General features: G+C 59.5%; 2 protein-coding genes across 3 annotated transcripts; both read right to left on the reverse strand.

Annotated features, from left to right (window-relative positions):
* Nucleotides 1-599: 599 nt before the first annotated feature.
* On the reverse strand, nt 600-4,682 carry LOC115349085 (complexin-3-like). 2 transcript variants are annotated; one of them, XR_005933716.1, is made up of 4 exons: nt 3,730-4,682; nt 2,984-3,071; nt 2,338-2,642; nt 600-1,617 (listed from the first exon to the last, which is right to left on the reverse strand). XR_005933716.1 is itself a non-coding variant. In XM_030032803.2 (3 exons), exons 1-3 carry the CDS (start codon nt 3,882-3,884, stop codon nt 2,424-2,426), a joined length of 462 nt encoding a protein of 153 aa, XP_029888663.1. In that variant the 5' UTR covers nt 3,885-4,682; the 3' UTR covers nt 2,072-2,423. The 2 variants fall into 2 exon arrangements, 1 of the variants encoding a protein (XP_029888663.1); XM_030032803.2 differs by lacking the exon at nt 600-1,617 and having other exon boundaries at nt 2,072-2,642.
* A 93-nt stretch (nt 4,683-4,775) lies between these two features.
* On the reverse strand, nt 4,776-15,267 carry MATK (megakaryocyte-associated tyrosine kinase). The gene is made up of 13 exons (XM_030032927.2): nt 14,561-15,267; nt 9,543-9,599; nt 9,217-9,330; nt 8,944-9,059; nt 8,372-8,591; nt 7,244-7,337; nt 7,078-7,143; nt 6,819-6,918; nt 6,643-6,727; nt 6,399-6,472; nt 6,093-6,288; nt 5,620-5,706; nt 4,776-5,480 (listed from the first exon to the last, which is right to left on the reverse strand). Exons 2-13 carry the CDS (start codon nt 9,549-9,551, stop codon nt 5,298-5,300), a joined length of 1,344 nt encoding a protein of 447 aa, XP_029888787.1. The 5' UTR covers nt 9,552-9,599; nt 14,561-15,267; the 3' UTR covers nt 4,776-5,297.
* Nucleotides 15,268-15,599: the final 332 nt, after the last annotated feature.

Below are 15,599 nucleotides of genomic sequence, written 5' to 3' on the forward strand. Positions count from 1 at the left end.
GTGGCCCTCGGTGGCTTCCCCCAGGGTGCCCCCCCCCAGCCCCGGCGGGCGCAGGGAGATGCCGCCGCGCCAGGACCTGCGGTCCCCGGGGTGCCAGGGCTGGTTTTAGGAGCAGGGGGCTGCCCAGCTGCCCGGCTTTGGCGCTGCCCACCGGGCAGTGTGCGTGGCGCAGGCCCCGCTGGCCGCCTTAAGGTGTTGGCTCGCACGGGGAGGGGGGAGGCCAGCAGGCTTATTTGCCAAATGATTATAATTGCCTTTTAGGAGCAGATAGCAAATTGATTTGCTTCCTCGTCCAAGGCCCGTAATCGCTTCATCACTTTAAAATATTAATGCTATACTTCTTTGCTAGTTTCCCAATTACCCTAATTGAAGGCAAATTGGTTAAGAAGGTGCAATGCAGAGTATCAGGGGGTTTAGTTCACTCAAATGACAGTTTTAAACCTCCCTAATCCTATTAGCGGGCAAAGCTGCTAACGCTTAGAGACGCTGCGTCAGCTTACCGGGGCGGTGGGGCCGGAGGCGGGGGTCGGACCGGGGGGCGGTCGGGGGCCACCGGCCTCACGTGACCAGCTCGGCCGAGGATTTATCACTTTTTTAGTTCATTAAGAGGCCTTGGGCAGGCGGGGAGGCGGCAGGGGTGACCCAAAAGGGTGCTGAGTGGGAGGCAGGTGGCAGCGTGGGGAGGGCGGGGGGGGGGCAGGACGATTAGCTAAGGAGACCTGGTGGAGGGTCCTGACCCGAATCCCAGCCAGCACTGGGAGCTCCCGCGCAGCCCCACTGGGAGCACTGGGAGCAGGGCTGCCTGTCAGGGTGGGATGAGGCCCCGGTACAGAGCGGAGATGGAGGAACCTGCCGTGACAGGGCACGTTGGGGACTTCGGTGCCACCATCCCGGCCGCCGGCACTCAGCGTCGAGCCCCAGCCCTGGGGACAGTGAGAACGTGGGGTGGGAACGGGGCTGTGCCGGGTGCCACGGCTGCTGCCGCCCCATCAGGGACCTGGCCAAGCAACCGGTGGGGACGTGCACGGCCCCATCCCATGCAGCACAGGTGGATTTTTGTGCCTAAATGGGAGATTTTGCAAGTTCTGAAGAAAGGCTGGCGAGCAGGAATGGTAGCAAGGGCAGGGACAGCAGGAACAGTGGGGACAGCAGGGCCACCAAACACGAGGAGGCTCCCAGGTATCAAGCCCTGATGTGCCTGTCACACACTCCCTGGGATGCTCCAGTAGTCACCAGCCCCTTGACTGGTACCTGGAGGGGTGGGTGCCCGGGGGGAACCGAGCACCTCATGCACCCAGGGACTTTCTTGCTGGAGTTCCTGCAGCTCTGGGTGCTCCGGCCAGGGTGGCTGAGACCTGTGGCTCTTGTGACAGCGATGAGTGAACTCCGTGGCACAACTCCCACCCCACCTGCACTGGATTCGGTCGCTCCCTCCCAGCCCCACTGCCGCAGCCGTGGGTAGCCCAGGGCAGGGCCGTCCCCGCTGGCCTTTCCGGAGCAGATGGCCCCAGCGTGGGGAGGACGGAGGGGGCTCAGCGCGTCCTTTCTTTCATGCAAACACAGCGTGACTCCCCCGGCGGCTCCTGCTCCAGCGGGGACGTGCCGTTGGGGCCAGCGCTGGTGGTACATTTTACAAAGGTTCAGCTAGCTTAGTCCTCGGGGACAGGCGACTCAGGCAGATTAAACCTCGCTAAAATAGGCAGGTATTAGTGATCTCAGCAGCCCCCAGCCTTCCGGCGCGGCGGCGTTTAAGCCAGTGCCACTGCCGAACGCCCAGGAGCAGGGAGCAAGTCCCTGGAGGGGCAAGGGGATGCTCGAGGGCAGGTTTAATGCTACCACAACCCCTGCCAGTGCTACCCCCAAGGAATTCCCCGAGGGGGGGCACTGGGTCCCGCTGGCTTCCGTGGGGATGCTGCAGAATGGGGGGATGGATCTGGCAGCTGAGCGTAATGGGCTGGGTGCTGGCTTGGGGGCACTTGGGGCAGTTCTGCTGCAGCGGTGTCATCGTGTCCTCCTCCCGCCCAGGACAGGGTTCATGCAGACAAGGGGTACGGCAGGAAAACCAGAGCGGTGCGAGTAAAAGCCATGTTTATTGAGCCAAATGGTGTGTGAGGCTCCTGGGCTGGTTCCTGCGGGTGATGGAGCATGAGGGACCACCACTGGCCCCGTCCAGGGGCTCACACCAGGGACACTGCAGGGACGGGCTTGGCCAGCACAGCTAGAGGGGACCCAGGTGTCCTGCATCCCAGCACCCACCCAGAGCACCCCAGAAAAGCAACAGGGAATGATTTTGGGGAGGACCCCCCCCCCCTCCAGTGCGTATATTGGGACACCCACCCGCATCCCATCACTCCCGGGGGGGGGCAGCAGGGGCTGAGCACCAACGCTGCCAGTGTCACCCACCGGCAGGGTGGGCAGCGATGCTACATGAGGGTGCACTTCTCCTTCACCTCGTCCACGCTGCCCAACGCGCGGTCCCGCAGCGCCGGCAGGTCAACCTCCCGCAGCTTTGTCAGGAAGGCGAAGGCCCCGGCACCGCCATCCTCCTCCTCTTCCTCGTCGCTCTGCACCATGGCGGCCAGCTCCTGCGGCAGCTCCACCGCGCCGCCGGCAATGTGCAGTTGAGCATCATCCCGCTCGTCCTGCACGCGGATGGGAGATGGCATCGGGGTTACCCACCAGGCGCCCACCGGCCGTGGGGTGGGGGTCGGGGGGACGGCAGGTCCCTCAGGGCCAGCTGAGCGCTGTGGGGGTGTTGGGGATGCCAGGGGGATGCTGGCATTGCCCGGTTCCACATTCGGATGGCTGGACGGACACGTGGACGGACGGGACGGATGGAGACAGCGGCCGTTTGCTGCCCTCTTCAGGAATCCTCTCCCCTCCCGGGGGAGGCCTCGCAGCCGCCTGGTCTGGGGCTGTGCCGGGGGCTGGAGGAGCTGGGGGAAGACCCCCGAGGTCCCACCATAGGCGGGCTGGTCCTTACCTGGGCCAGGTGGTACTTGTCCCGCAGGTGCATCCGTACAGTGGCCCGTTCTGCCTTCCTCCGCACAAAGGCCTTGTCCCGCTCGATCCTGCAGCAGCAGGCACCCACACTGTCACCCCCCACCTCACCAAGCCCCCTGCCAGAACTGCCCCCCACCCCTGGCATCGCCCCAAGTCCTCTGGCAGCAGCATGGCTGTGCCAGCCCCGGGCCGGGGCGAGAGAAGAAGGGGGTGCAAATGTCCACAGGAGGGTTGCGATGGGGACCTGCGGGCAGGGGCCACATCCTACCCCTCCAGCCCCAGCAGGGATGCTCAGCGAAGGTGCCCGTTGGAGGGACTTGCTCCTCCTGTGGCCTCTCAGCTCCCCGATGCTGGGCCACCGGGTCCCCACAGCACCCCGACCCAGGGAGGTGGGACCGTAACGCAATCCCACGCTGGCCCCTGTCATCCCTCAGCTCCATGGGCGCTGGGCTGGCACCAGACACCCACCGCTCTAGGGTGCTGATGCCCAGGGGTGCCCCTTGTCACCTACGGTGCACCGAGCCCGTGTCCCTGCCCCGTGCCAGCACCCACAGGTACCTCCCGTGCTGCGGGGAAATGCACCAAAGGGCACCCGCTTTGCCCCTGTCCCTTGCCCCGGCTGCCTCCCTATCGCTGTCCCACCCTGGGGACAGCCCACGGCGGGTGGGACCCCAGTCCTGGTGCCTGGGGGACCCCAATGACCCCCCAGCGCCGGCGAAACCTTACTTCTCCTCCAGCAGCTGCTGCTGGTACTCCTCAAACTCCTCGCGGGCCATGCCGTTGGGCAGCGTGGCCACCTTGCCATCCTTGGGGGGCCCCTTGGGCGGCTCCTCCTCACCCCTCTGAAAGCTCTTCAGGGCGGCCGTGAAGAAGGAGGCCATGGGTGGGTGGCCGTGGCAGCCCGTGCTCCTCAGTGCCCGGTGCCGCCGAGTCCCTTCCCTGGGGCCAGCGCCTGCAAGGTCAGCGGGACCGGCTGCCCCAGGGGCACCGCGGATCAGGGGCGGATTAAGGCATTAGGAGGGGAAGCCACAGCCACCAGGGTGGAAAGACCTTCCCGTGCTGCTCGCTGCACCCAAGGGTGCTTGGCGGGGGACAGCAGTGCAGGGGGACGGTGGCACGGGGCGACAACGGGGCGCTGCCTCATCAGGGCGATGGAGAGGTGGAAGGGGCCGTTGAGCCCCAGCGCACCCTGGATTGGGCTGAAAGACCCCCCCATTGCACGGGCCCCGATGGAGGGCAGCACCCGCAGGGCCAAATCCTGTTGGGGGGAGCCCTGCACCGTGGGCACCCAAAGCCACCCACACTGGCACAGGGGGGGTTGGAGGCGCAAGAAGTCGGTGCAGAGGAGACACAAGAGGATTAGCTGAAAAAACCCAATTGAGGGTCAAAGGACTGGAAGGAAGACGAGGCGGCGGGCGGGCGCACACACACAAACACACACACGCGCGCGCGTGCGGCCCCATGCCCCCGTTAATCCCAGCTCCACCGAGACGTCGAGATTGCTTGGGAGCCGGCGGGGCCAGGGGCTTCCTGCTGCTGGAGGACGTGCCCTGCTCCCGTAATCTATATGCAAGCAATTCCCATACAGACTCTGATTAAAAGAATAATCCCCGGCTGCGCAGAGCCCCAAGGGGAGAGGGGCCGGGCTGCGCATGGGGGGCTCTGAGGGCTGGAGCTCCTGGGCACCCCCCAAGCCTTTCGCTGTGTTTTGCCAGGCCCCAAGTGAGAGATAGGCCTAATTTGAGCCCAGAGACTTAAAGATGCTCTTTAACTAATTTCTTTGGTTTAATCAAAAAGCCCAAATCTGTGTGGTTTAGCTGGCTGCGCCCAGCGTCCCCGCGCGGGGCCGGGTGGCTGGAGCGGGGCTGCGGCGGGGTTGGGGTTTCATCCTCCAGCAAGTGGAGATGTCCTGTCCTGTCCCCTGTCACCAGGAGGGGCAGCTTGAAAGGACCCCCACGTCCAGCACCTGCTGTCCGGGGCTGAGTGTGGGGGGTGTGGGGCATGGACCCCTTGGGGGCTGCTCTCCCCACCCCAGCAGGTCAAGGGAGATCGACCCCACGGGAACCTTCTCTGGGATGTGTGGTGGGAAGAAGGACCCGTGCCAGGATGGGGGGAGGTTGTTGCCTCCTCTTTGGGCACCCCATTGTAGGAGAGACACACACCCCCCCCCCAACTGCTGCCCCGTCTCCACAGGGAGAGAGCGGTGCCATGGTCCACCCCTTGCCATGCCGCTCCCAACCCCGGCGGGTCCGGGAGGGGGCTTCTGGCCATGGATCCCAGGAAGAGGGCAGGGGTTAAACATCCCTGAGGTGCTTCAGCTCCTTCTGCAGCTTCTCTGTGATTTTCTTGAAGGATGGCCGCTTGCCCGGCTCCAGCTCCCAGCAGCTCTTCATCAGGGCATAGACGGCGGGCAGGCAGCCCTCGGGGGGCTCCATGCGGTAACCCTGCTCCAGCAGCTCCGTCACCTCCTTCAGGCTCTGCCGGGATGGAGAAGCCAGCTGGGATCTCCCCTTTCCCCCCCACCAGGGGCTCACCCTGGCCAGCGGACATGGGACGTCCCCGTCCCATCGGTGCCTGCGGGGCGTGACCTGCGGCGTCCCCCAGCACAGCACTCACCAGTTTGGGGTACGGCGCCCGTCCGAAGGAGAAGGTTTCCCACAGGAGGATCCCGTAGCTCCACACGTCCGACTTGGAGGAGAATTTCTGCAGCAGCAGGAGGAGGGGTAGCTAAAGCCGGCGGGGGGCCGTGCTGGGCACCCATCCCTCCCTGAGGGCAAGACAGGAGACAGCGCCTGCCTCCCACCACCCCCAGCTCCCCGGGGTGCGAACCCCCTCCCCTCCCATCACCCGCATGGCCTTGGGTCCATCTTGCCGCATCCCGCCGGAGCTGCCCCAATTCCAGCTACGCACCAGGGCAAGGACTGGTCAGGACAGAGCCTGAACTTCAGGAGATGCAGGGTTGAATGTGCCAGAAGCCACCATGGGGCGTGGATGGGTTGGCGGGAGGGGGGACAAGCAGGGGGGACCCGAGGGGGTGAGCTGCTTTGGGAGGACTGCCCAGCCCCCCCTCCCTTCCCACCATCACTCACGTTGTGTTTCAGGGCCTCCGGGGCCGTCCACTTCACGGGCAGCAAAGTGGCGTCCGCACCCTTGGGATTGACCCGCGCCAAGCCGAAATCGCTCACTTTGGCCACGTTCTCCTCAGAGATGAGGATGTTGCGGGCAGCCAGGTCCCTGTGCACCAGCTTCTTGGACTCCAGGTAGTCCATGCCCTGAGCCACGTCCCTGCCACGGCCAAGTGAGGCAGAGCACGGTGTCACCGTGTGTCCCCCGCGGCTGCCCGGGGGGGACACAGAGCACCAGTCCCCAGCTCAGAGGGAGGGAGATGGACTTACAGAGCAAACAGGAGGAGCTGCTGGGTTGGGACAAGCGCCCGGCCCCGTGTGCGCAAGAAGTTCACCAGGTTGCCCTGATAGAGGAGGAGAAACACATAAGGGCCAACGGGACGAGGCTGCCCTGAGACTTTGCCTCCTGTGGGGGCTGCAACACCCGGCACCCATCCAACTCAGCCCCCAAATGGGGATTTTTGTCCTCAAATCTAAGCAGTGACGGGTCCCACAGAGAGCCGGGTGCTCTCACCTTGCTCATGAACTCCATGACGATGTAGAGGCCGTTGTGCAGGATCACGCCACGCAAACACACCAGGTTTTTGTGCCGGAGCTTCCTGAAACGGAGGGGATCTGGGTCAAGGGGGTGCCTGTTCATCCCCGGGTCATGGGGCAGGGTTGGGCCACATCCTCCCACAGGTCACTCACGTCATGGCAGCTGTTTCGGCGAGGAAGGCCTGGGCGGTCACGTCGCACTTGATGTTCTTCACAGCCACCTTCTGCCCCATATACTCGCCCTGCAGGACATCTGGGAGGGAACACGGGGTGTCAGGCTCAGCCCCACACCTGACCCCCCCCCCCATCCCAAGCTGAACCCCCCATGCCATGGGAAGGGGAGGGGACATGAGGGGGTGCCATTTGGGGAAGACTGCGGCCAGGGAACCTCCAACCCCATCTTTTCACCTACCTCCGAACTCGCCTTGCCCGATGCGGTCTCCCAGGGTGAGGTGCTGCAGGTTCAGCAACCAGCCAGCTGAGCACAGGCACAAGGGTATGTTAGCAGGGGCCGCCAGTGGGGCCGTGCTGCCTTGTCCCCAAAATCCAGCCCGTGACCCTCTGCCGCCATCCCCTACCTTTCGCCAACTCCTCCTCGGCTGACTTCATCCCGGTTTTCGGTTTGGGCTTCACCAGCTTGGTGCAGATGGCTCCCTGCTCCTTCATGTAGTGCTGCCGAGGGATGAAAAGACAGAGGCGATGCGGCGATGCCATCTTTTACCCCAAGCTCAGGGCTTGGAGCCACGAAATGGCTGTGGAATGCTCCACGGGACCCCACCGCCATCGCCACCCTTGCAGGGCCCAGAGCCCCTTCAGCTCGGACAGCACAAAATGCTGGTTTTTTCCCCAGTGCTGCAATTTGCAGCCCACGACTCAGCCCTGCTCCCCTCCGGGCACAGCCAGGCAAACACCGTGATGGACCATGGGTGATACAGGATGCTACTGGTGAGCCAGACAGCAGCCGATGGGGTTAAAACCCCCGACGGGCGCTGCAGCGGCAGCCAAGGGTGGTTTGCAGAGGTGACTTGTGCGGAAGCAGCAGGACAGCCATTGTGGTTACAGAGCCGGGCCAGGGCAGCTGAAAGGGGAAAGGACCCACCCGAAAGCAGAAGTTGTGTCTAAATGAGGAAAACATATGCGAGTGCAACCCCCTGAAGAGGAGACAGGCAGCAGCTATGAGACAGGGTGAAGATGGACCTTGAGGAAGAGCTCGCTGGAAGGGCGAGAGCTAACGGGGCAGCCCAGGAGCCCCACGGGGTCAGCAGGTGAGAGTGGGGCTCGGAAGGGAGAGAAACACGGCAAAACGCCTCAAAGCCTCGGCGGGGCTCAGACCTCGTCCAGGGCTAGCAGAGGCTGCCGGGATCTTCATTTTCCAAAATGCCCTGAGCCCCGCTGCTGTGCGAAGCACCGAATGAGCAGGGATGGGGGGAAACGTGGCCCTGGGCAGGGGACCAGGGCTGCTGCCGGCACGGCTGGTTCACAGCAGAGGACATCCCTGGGGCATCCCAGATCTGTCCGTCGCATCCCAAACCGAGTGGGAACCATGAGCCTTTGGCAGGGACAGAAAATTACACCAGGTAACGAAATCCAATGAAAACCCACAGGAGAAAGGGACAGGGACCTGCCACTGCTCCGTGTGGCCCCATGAGTTTCTCGCCCTTGATCCAGCACTGGCGGGGCTCACTGCCCGGGGAGAGGGCCCTCACCTCGATCATGTCAATGAGGTTGGAGAAGTACTGCTGGCTGTCGATGCTGAGCGTGTTCTCCTCATGTACCACGCGGTAGTGGATCACCTCCTTGCCGAAGCTCACGCACAGCACGTAGTCGCCGGGGTGCCGGACAGACTCGCGCACCAAGAACAGCCCGTCCTCGGGGGGCTGCAGCTCCTGCACCGCCTCCACCCCCGAGATCTTCCCGTGGAACCAGCTGGGGAGAGGGGCATTGGGGAGAAGGGCCGTGCTGGCAGGCTTCCCGCAGCGCCAGCAGCAAGACGGGGCGATCAGAGCCCCCACCAAATCTACATAGACCCCATTGCATAAAACCCACCCCCGTGAGGTCCATCCAAGCTGCGCGGGCGCAACTGGGGGTCTTTAAAGCCAGGCGCTGGCCCCAGCAAATCCCTCCATCTCCAGGGCATGGCTATGGGCTGCTCTGCCCCCACCTGCCCACCCAAAACCTGGCTGGGGGGAAACGCGCTGGACTCATCCGCTGTTGCAGCTCCCAGGGGCTCAGCTGGGCTGCTGCCCCCCCCCCGGGTCCCCACCCCAGCTGTACTCACGGCATGAGGCTGAGCTTGGGGTCGACGCGGATGGCACCACGCTCCCGCAGCGCGCTGGCCGCCAGCAGCCCCTCCTGTCCCGTCTCGTTGTGTCTGGCACGGTAGGAGCCCTTGCCCTGGGGGCGAGAGGGTCTCAGAGCAAGGGAAGAAAAGGGGGGATCCTGCTGGGAATTGGGGGGGGCTGACTCTGGCAGCTCAGCTGATGGCACTGGGGTCCCACCCCCTCCGTGCCCTTCTAAAGCAGCGCGTCCCCCGAGCACCCATCGGGCTCACCTCCACGGCCTCGATGATGGTGACCACGTCGCCCTTGCGGAAGGCCAGCTCCTGGGCCTTGGGCTTGGTGTGGTCGTGCTTGGCGACGCACTGCGTCCCGGGGGGCCAGTGTTTCTGCAAGGGAGAAGACAGCGTCAGCAGGGACGGTGAGAGCTGGCCCCCCTCCGCCTCCCACAGCCATCGGGGTCAGCCCCAGGGACCATCTGAAGCCCTGGCTGGGGACAAGGGGCACTGGGCATGAGCCCTCCTCCACCCCACCGTGGTCCCGGGGGAGACGCGTCACCCCAGTGTCGGCAGGGTGGCATCGCTGTGGCGGCCCCACTCACCCCAGACATGGTCAGCCGTCAGCGCATCAGGGACTCCCTGTCCTCTCCTGCTGCTACCTGCGGAGAAGAAATCAAAGGGGGCTGGGGAGGGATGGGGCTGAGCTGGCCCCATCCCAGGCCACCACTGCTGTCCCCATCCCAGCCCACCACTGCTGTCCCCATAGGCTCTTCTGGCCAGTGCAGCTCCTGGCAAGCTTGTCCATCACACAGGGCAGTCCTGTGCCACAAGATGGAGAAAAAGGCTTAGAGAAGGCTGCAAACCCTGCCCACGCCGGCTGTACCCCGGGGACGCTCCTGTGCCAAAAACCCCAGGTGGGAGCAGGACCCAGCTGTCCTGGTCCCTGCCCCTTCTCCCTGCCTTGGAATCCAAAGATGTGCTCCACTGCCCACCGGTACTGCTGGCACGACAGGAGCCCATCGCCGCGGCTGCGGGGGTGGAATGAGTTTTTACCAGGAACTTGTTTTTTTCACCTCCTGTTTCAGCAGCTCCAAGTCATCAGGGCCACAAGAGGCACCGACTGCAGGGCCCCACCGACGCTGACGTGGGACTGATGCGGGGGCTGCCTGCCGCAGGAGGGATGCTGACGGGCAAGGCTGGGCTGAGGCGAGATTGTCACATCCGCTGACTGTGGGATGATCGCGCAAGGTCCCTGTGCTCCCCCTGCCACCAACTTGTCATGCTGGGCTGCACGTGACTACTTTCTAATTCAAAATTGCACATCTTCTCCTCCTGGAGCCCTTAATCCCCAGTGTCACCTCCAGGGGAGGATCGTAGACTCATAGAATGGTTTGGGTTGGAAGGGACCTTTAAAGATCATCTAGTTCCAACTCCCCTGCTGTGAGCAGGGACATCTCCTACTGGATCAGGTTGCTCAGAGCCCTGTCCAACCTGACCTTGAGCACTTCCAGGGACGGGGTAGCCACAACTTCCCTGGGCAACCTGTTCCAGGGTCTCACCACCCTCATCATAAAACATTTCTTCATGTCCAAGCTAAATCCATTCCCCTTCAGTTTAAAATCATTGCCCTTCGTCCTATCACTATAAGCCTTGGTAAAAAGTCTTTCTTGTAAGCCCCCTTTATATATTGTAAGGCTGTGGTAAGGTGTCCCCAGAGCATTCTCTTCAGGCTGAACAACCCCAACTCTCTCAGCTTTTCTCCATAGGAGAGGTGTTCCAGCCCTTGGATCACTTCCATGGCCTCCTCTGGACCCCTTCTAACAGGTCCATGTCTTTCTTATACTGGGGGCCCCAGAGCTAGATGCAGTGCTCCTGGTGGGGTCTCACCAGAGGAGAGCAGAGGGGCAGAATCACGTCCCTCAACCTGCTGGCCACGCAGCTTGTGATGCAGCCCAGGATACAGTTGACTTTCTGGGCTCCGAGCGCACATCGCTGGCTCACATCCACTTTGTCACCACCAGTATGCCCAAGTCCTTCTCTGCAGGGCTGCTTTCAATCCATTCATTCCCCATTCTGTATTGATACTGGGGATTGCCCCAACCCTGGTGCAGGACCTTGCACTTGGCCTTCTTGAACTTCATGAGGTTCACGTTGGCCCACTCCTTCAGCTTGTCCAGGTCCCTCTGGATGGCATCCCCTCCCCCAAGTGAATCAACTGCACCACTCAGCTTGGTCTCATCTGCAGACTTGCTGAGGGTCCACTCAATCCCACTATACGTGCCACTGATTAAGATATTAAATTATGGACCCTTGAGGGACACCACTTGTTACTGCTTTCCACTTGGACATTGAGCCATTGACTGTAACTCTTTGGAGGTGGCCATCCAGCCAATTCTTTATCATCTAACAGTCCATCCTCAAACCTGTATCTCTCTAATTTAGAGGTAAGAATGTTGTGGGGGACCATATCAAACACCTTACAGAAGTTCAGGTAGATGACATCTGTAACTCTTCACTGGTCCACTGATGCAGTCACTCCATCATAGAAGGTTGCTAGATTAATCAGGCTCAGTTTGCCCTTGGTGTAGCCATGCTGGCTGTCTCGAATGACCTCCCTGTCTTCCAAGAGTTTTGACATATCTTTCAGGAGGATCTGCTCCATGTTCTTACCAGGCAGTGAAGTGAGGCCAACTGGTTGGTAGTTCCCAGGGTCCTCCTTTTAAAAAGTGGGTGTGGTGTTTCCCTTTTTCCAGTCTCTGGGAACTTTGCCCGACTGCCGCAACTTTTTAAATATGATGGAGAATGGCTTGGCAACTACATCACCCAATTCCCTCAGGACCGTGGGCTGCATCTTGTTGGATCCTGTAGACTTAGGTATGTTCAGGTTCCTCAGGTGGTCTTGAACCTGATCTTCTCCTACAATGTGAGGGACTTTGTTCCCCCAGTCCCCGCCTTGAGGTTCCGGGGCTTGAGACACATGGGAAGAGAGATTACCATTGAAAACTGAGCGGGGGGAGTTGAGTACCTCAGCCTTCTCCATGTTGGTTGTCACCAGCACTCCCGTCTTATTTAAGGGGGAGAACACATTTTCTTTAACCTTCCTTTTCTGGCCAATGTACCTGTAGAGGCCCTTATTATTCTTTGCATCCATTGCCAAATTCCACTCCAACTGTGCCTTAGATTTCCTGATCCCACCCCTAGACACTCTTCCTATAGTCTTCCTGGGATACGGGTCTCTGGTTCCACTGCCTGTACATCTCCTTCTTACACTTCGGTTTGACCAGGAGGTCCTTACTGAGCCATGCTGGTTTCCTGCCTTCCTTGCCCGACTTTTTTAACATACTGGAATTGAGAGATCTTGCATTGTAAGAAAAATGTCCTCAAAGAGCTACCAGCTCTGTTCAGCTCCTTTATCCCTGAGGGCAGTTTCCCAAAGGGTTCCATCCACTAATTCCTTGAATAACTGAAATCACGAATGGTGGGACTTGGTGGGCAAATTCTCTCCTGCTGCCTTAGCAGCACAGGGGGCTGGAGGGGGGACAGCCCACCCACTGGGTCACTGACACCAAGCCTGTGTGGTACTACCTGATCTGCCATGCATCCCTATACCATGGCATCATCCCAAACCTACAGGCTCTTAAAAGTCAAGTCATGGCTTCTGTAAGTTTTGGTCTGATTTCAGCACCCTTCCTCCAGATTCATTTTGCAGTTGAAATTCCTCTCTGCCACTGGACAGCAGATGCTTTCTTTCCTTTTCTAAAGGAGGGTGGGATTTCTCAGTGCTTGCAGCTCACGCTCTTCAGCTTTGCCAAAGATGCCGTCCGATGAGACCCACATCAGTGAAGCTGCTTCGTGCCCACCTTGCTCCTTTGTACCACGGAACTAGATAGTGTGAAGCTATCCCAGCAGCTCGGTGCTCTTCTCTGTTTCCAAGACCTCAAAACAGCCAGGGAAGCATCAGCTTCCAGAGAAGAGAAACGTCTGAGGAGGGGGAGAGGCGATTTCATTCATGCACTGGTTTTCTTGGTGGTCAGTGAACACGAGAGCCTGGGCAGGGCGATGCAGGGCTGGGACCCAGCCCTGACCGCACCACTCTCAGGAACCCCCACTGTTGGTCTTGGAAACTTCTACCCAGAGCAGGACGATGTCTTCCCAGCTCAGCTGGGCTGGGAGAGGTGCGGGGGCTCACTCAGCTCCTTGGAGCAGAGATGACAGTCTTTGCTCTATTCCTCTTTTGGAAGGTGAGTCACGGTCACTCCTCTGCATCACCAGTGGTAAACCCCAGCCTGTCTCCATGACGGCGAGGATCTGAGGACTTACCGTGCCAGTCCCTATCCAGAACAACAACAAAAAAGGGACAACTGCAGCTGTTGCAAGGTTAATATTAGCAGGCAGCAGTTTTATCTGTTCCAGAAACCACCGTTAGCTAGCACAGACATCCTCTCGTCCTGCAGCCCATCCGTGCCACACGTATTATCTTGGTAGACTTAGAGATGCAAAGGCAGCCACTCCGTGCCTGCTCCCTGGTGCCTGCCTGATGTGACTGGGTGCAGCTCAGCTCACTTCCAGGATGGGTGAAGCCCTCATGGGCACAGAGCTTAAGGACACGGTCCGCTCCATACCCCTTGCCGTGGTACACCCTGGGACGAGGAGGGACATGCTGGCCGAGCCAGGAAGGATGACAGCAGCTCTTACAGTTGGTCCCTCATTTTCTGCTGCTCCAGGACGGTAATTTCTGGTGAAAAGCAGCAACTGTTTGCCCGGTCCTGCCCCTGTGTGCAGAGAGCAGGTGGTGCCTGGAAGGGACAGATCCTCCAGTTTGAGTGCCCAAGGGCCTGGCTTCTCTTCTGCCCAGCTGGCACTAGGGCTTGGAGTGCCAGACATGCACCCCCACATGGATACCTGCCGCTGGCAGAGCCTGGAAACCGGCCAGTGCCTCCACCCAGCCATCAGCGGGCAACAGCAGGGAATCACCTTCCCCCTGGTGACACTCACAGGCTTTGTCCTAAAGCAACTATTTGTTCTTGAAGATATTTGGTCCATGCGGTTCCTATCACTGGAATGAACGGTCCCACAAGCAGGATGCGTGGGCAGAAAGCCTGGGAGGAGATATTTTTCCCCTTCTTCATTTTGGAGCTGTTCTACACTTTTTTTTGATCAGTCAACCTGAGTATTTGCAATGAGGATGAGAAGTACAGAAACAGGATGGTGTTTGGTGGAGCCATCCAACCCCCGAACTGGAGAGTTGAGGATTATTTCCAGTGCACAGAGCTACCCCAGCCGAGGAGCTGCCAGGACCCAACGGCACAGTGGCAGAAGAGAGGACACACGCATTGGCGGATTGCACCTCTGCACTGAAATCGGAGCCGGATGCATTCTGCACGCACCTTTGAAACACAAACCCGAGAACTTTTTTACAAACACTCGGCCACGCTGAGGGCCACTTGGACAAACAGCGAGTACAGCTCTTTTGCTGAAAAACAGGTGACACCTGGCCATTTTCCCCACTGACCACAACGCTTTTAACACTACAACACTACGTCCATCCCTCTCCACCGGCAGAGCAGACACGACAACATGTCACCTGCTCTCAGCAACTCTAACAGATCCTTGCACTTACCTCCCAGCAATGTCCATGCAGGGCAACGATGTCTCAGGGTGGCTCACAGCTAATCCTGGACTCAGATTCCTGAATTCCTGGAGAGTAAATTCTCTTTCATATGGAGCAGCAAAGCTTTATTGTCAAGGGCACACTCCCAGAAAGAGCGACTGCGTTATTTCCTGATTTCTTTTCTGGTAAGGGCTGCAGATGCAGCATCCCAGAGGTCCTAGTGCCTGCTGCCTGCACAGTCAAACATTAATCAGAGGTGACTCATTATTTGACAACACTTAAAACAACTTTTACCCTTTGAGGGCACAAGTACACACCCTCACTAGAAATGAACTAGAATTGGAAATCCTATATCCTGCAGCACTGTGTAGCACTCACAGAAAATTAATGATCCACTCTGCAAATAGGGAGATTGGCTGTTACCGCCTCGATTGCCAAGATCAGAGCAGCTACCCAAGGATTGGATGCCCACGGTGGCAGCAGCTTTCCAGGGACACTGAGACTCAGGAGAGGATGTGGTGGGACCAGGCATCCCAAAGTCTAATCCCATCTCAGCACTGACTTCTGTGAGACTTAGGGCAGGTTGATCCAACAGCGCAGCCGCGCCTTGCTGCTCTGTGGGGGATGAAAACACAGACGCATCGCAGGCTGGAATGGGCAATTGCAGAGAGACCTTTAAATGAATGCCACCGTCAAATGGCAGTGGCTTATCTATATCCTCCAGCATCCGCAACTACTGGGGGGGAATAATCGCCTCCACAGCTCATCATCCCAGCCAGAAAACGGGAGACCAGTTTTGCACTAACATTCAACATTTCCAATACTCTGAGCAAAATGGTAAAAAAGAAGAAAATGCAGTTTCAGGCAAACACCATACTTCATTCAAGGGTCTTGGTTTTTTTCTGTGTGTACTGTTTTGTTTTTAATAAAATGGTGTTTAAGCCTTCAAAAAATACTGGCAATTCAAGGGCAAAGGCAGTGTAGAAGAAAACTATTCCAAAATAACCAGCAGCTGAAACGACTGGCTAGATTTTTCCATTGACAAACA

This window comes from Aquila chrysaetos, chromosome 12, assembly GCF_900496995.4.
Source record: "Aquila chrysaetos chrysaetos chromosome 12, bAquChr1.4, whole genome shotgun sequence".
Taxonomy (NCBI): Eukaryota; Metazoa; Chordata; class Aves; order Accipitriformes; family Accipitridae; genus Aquila; species Aquila chrysaetos.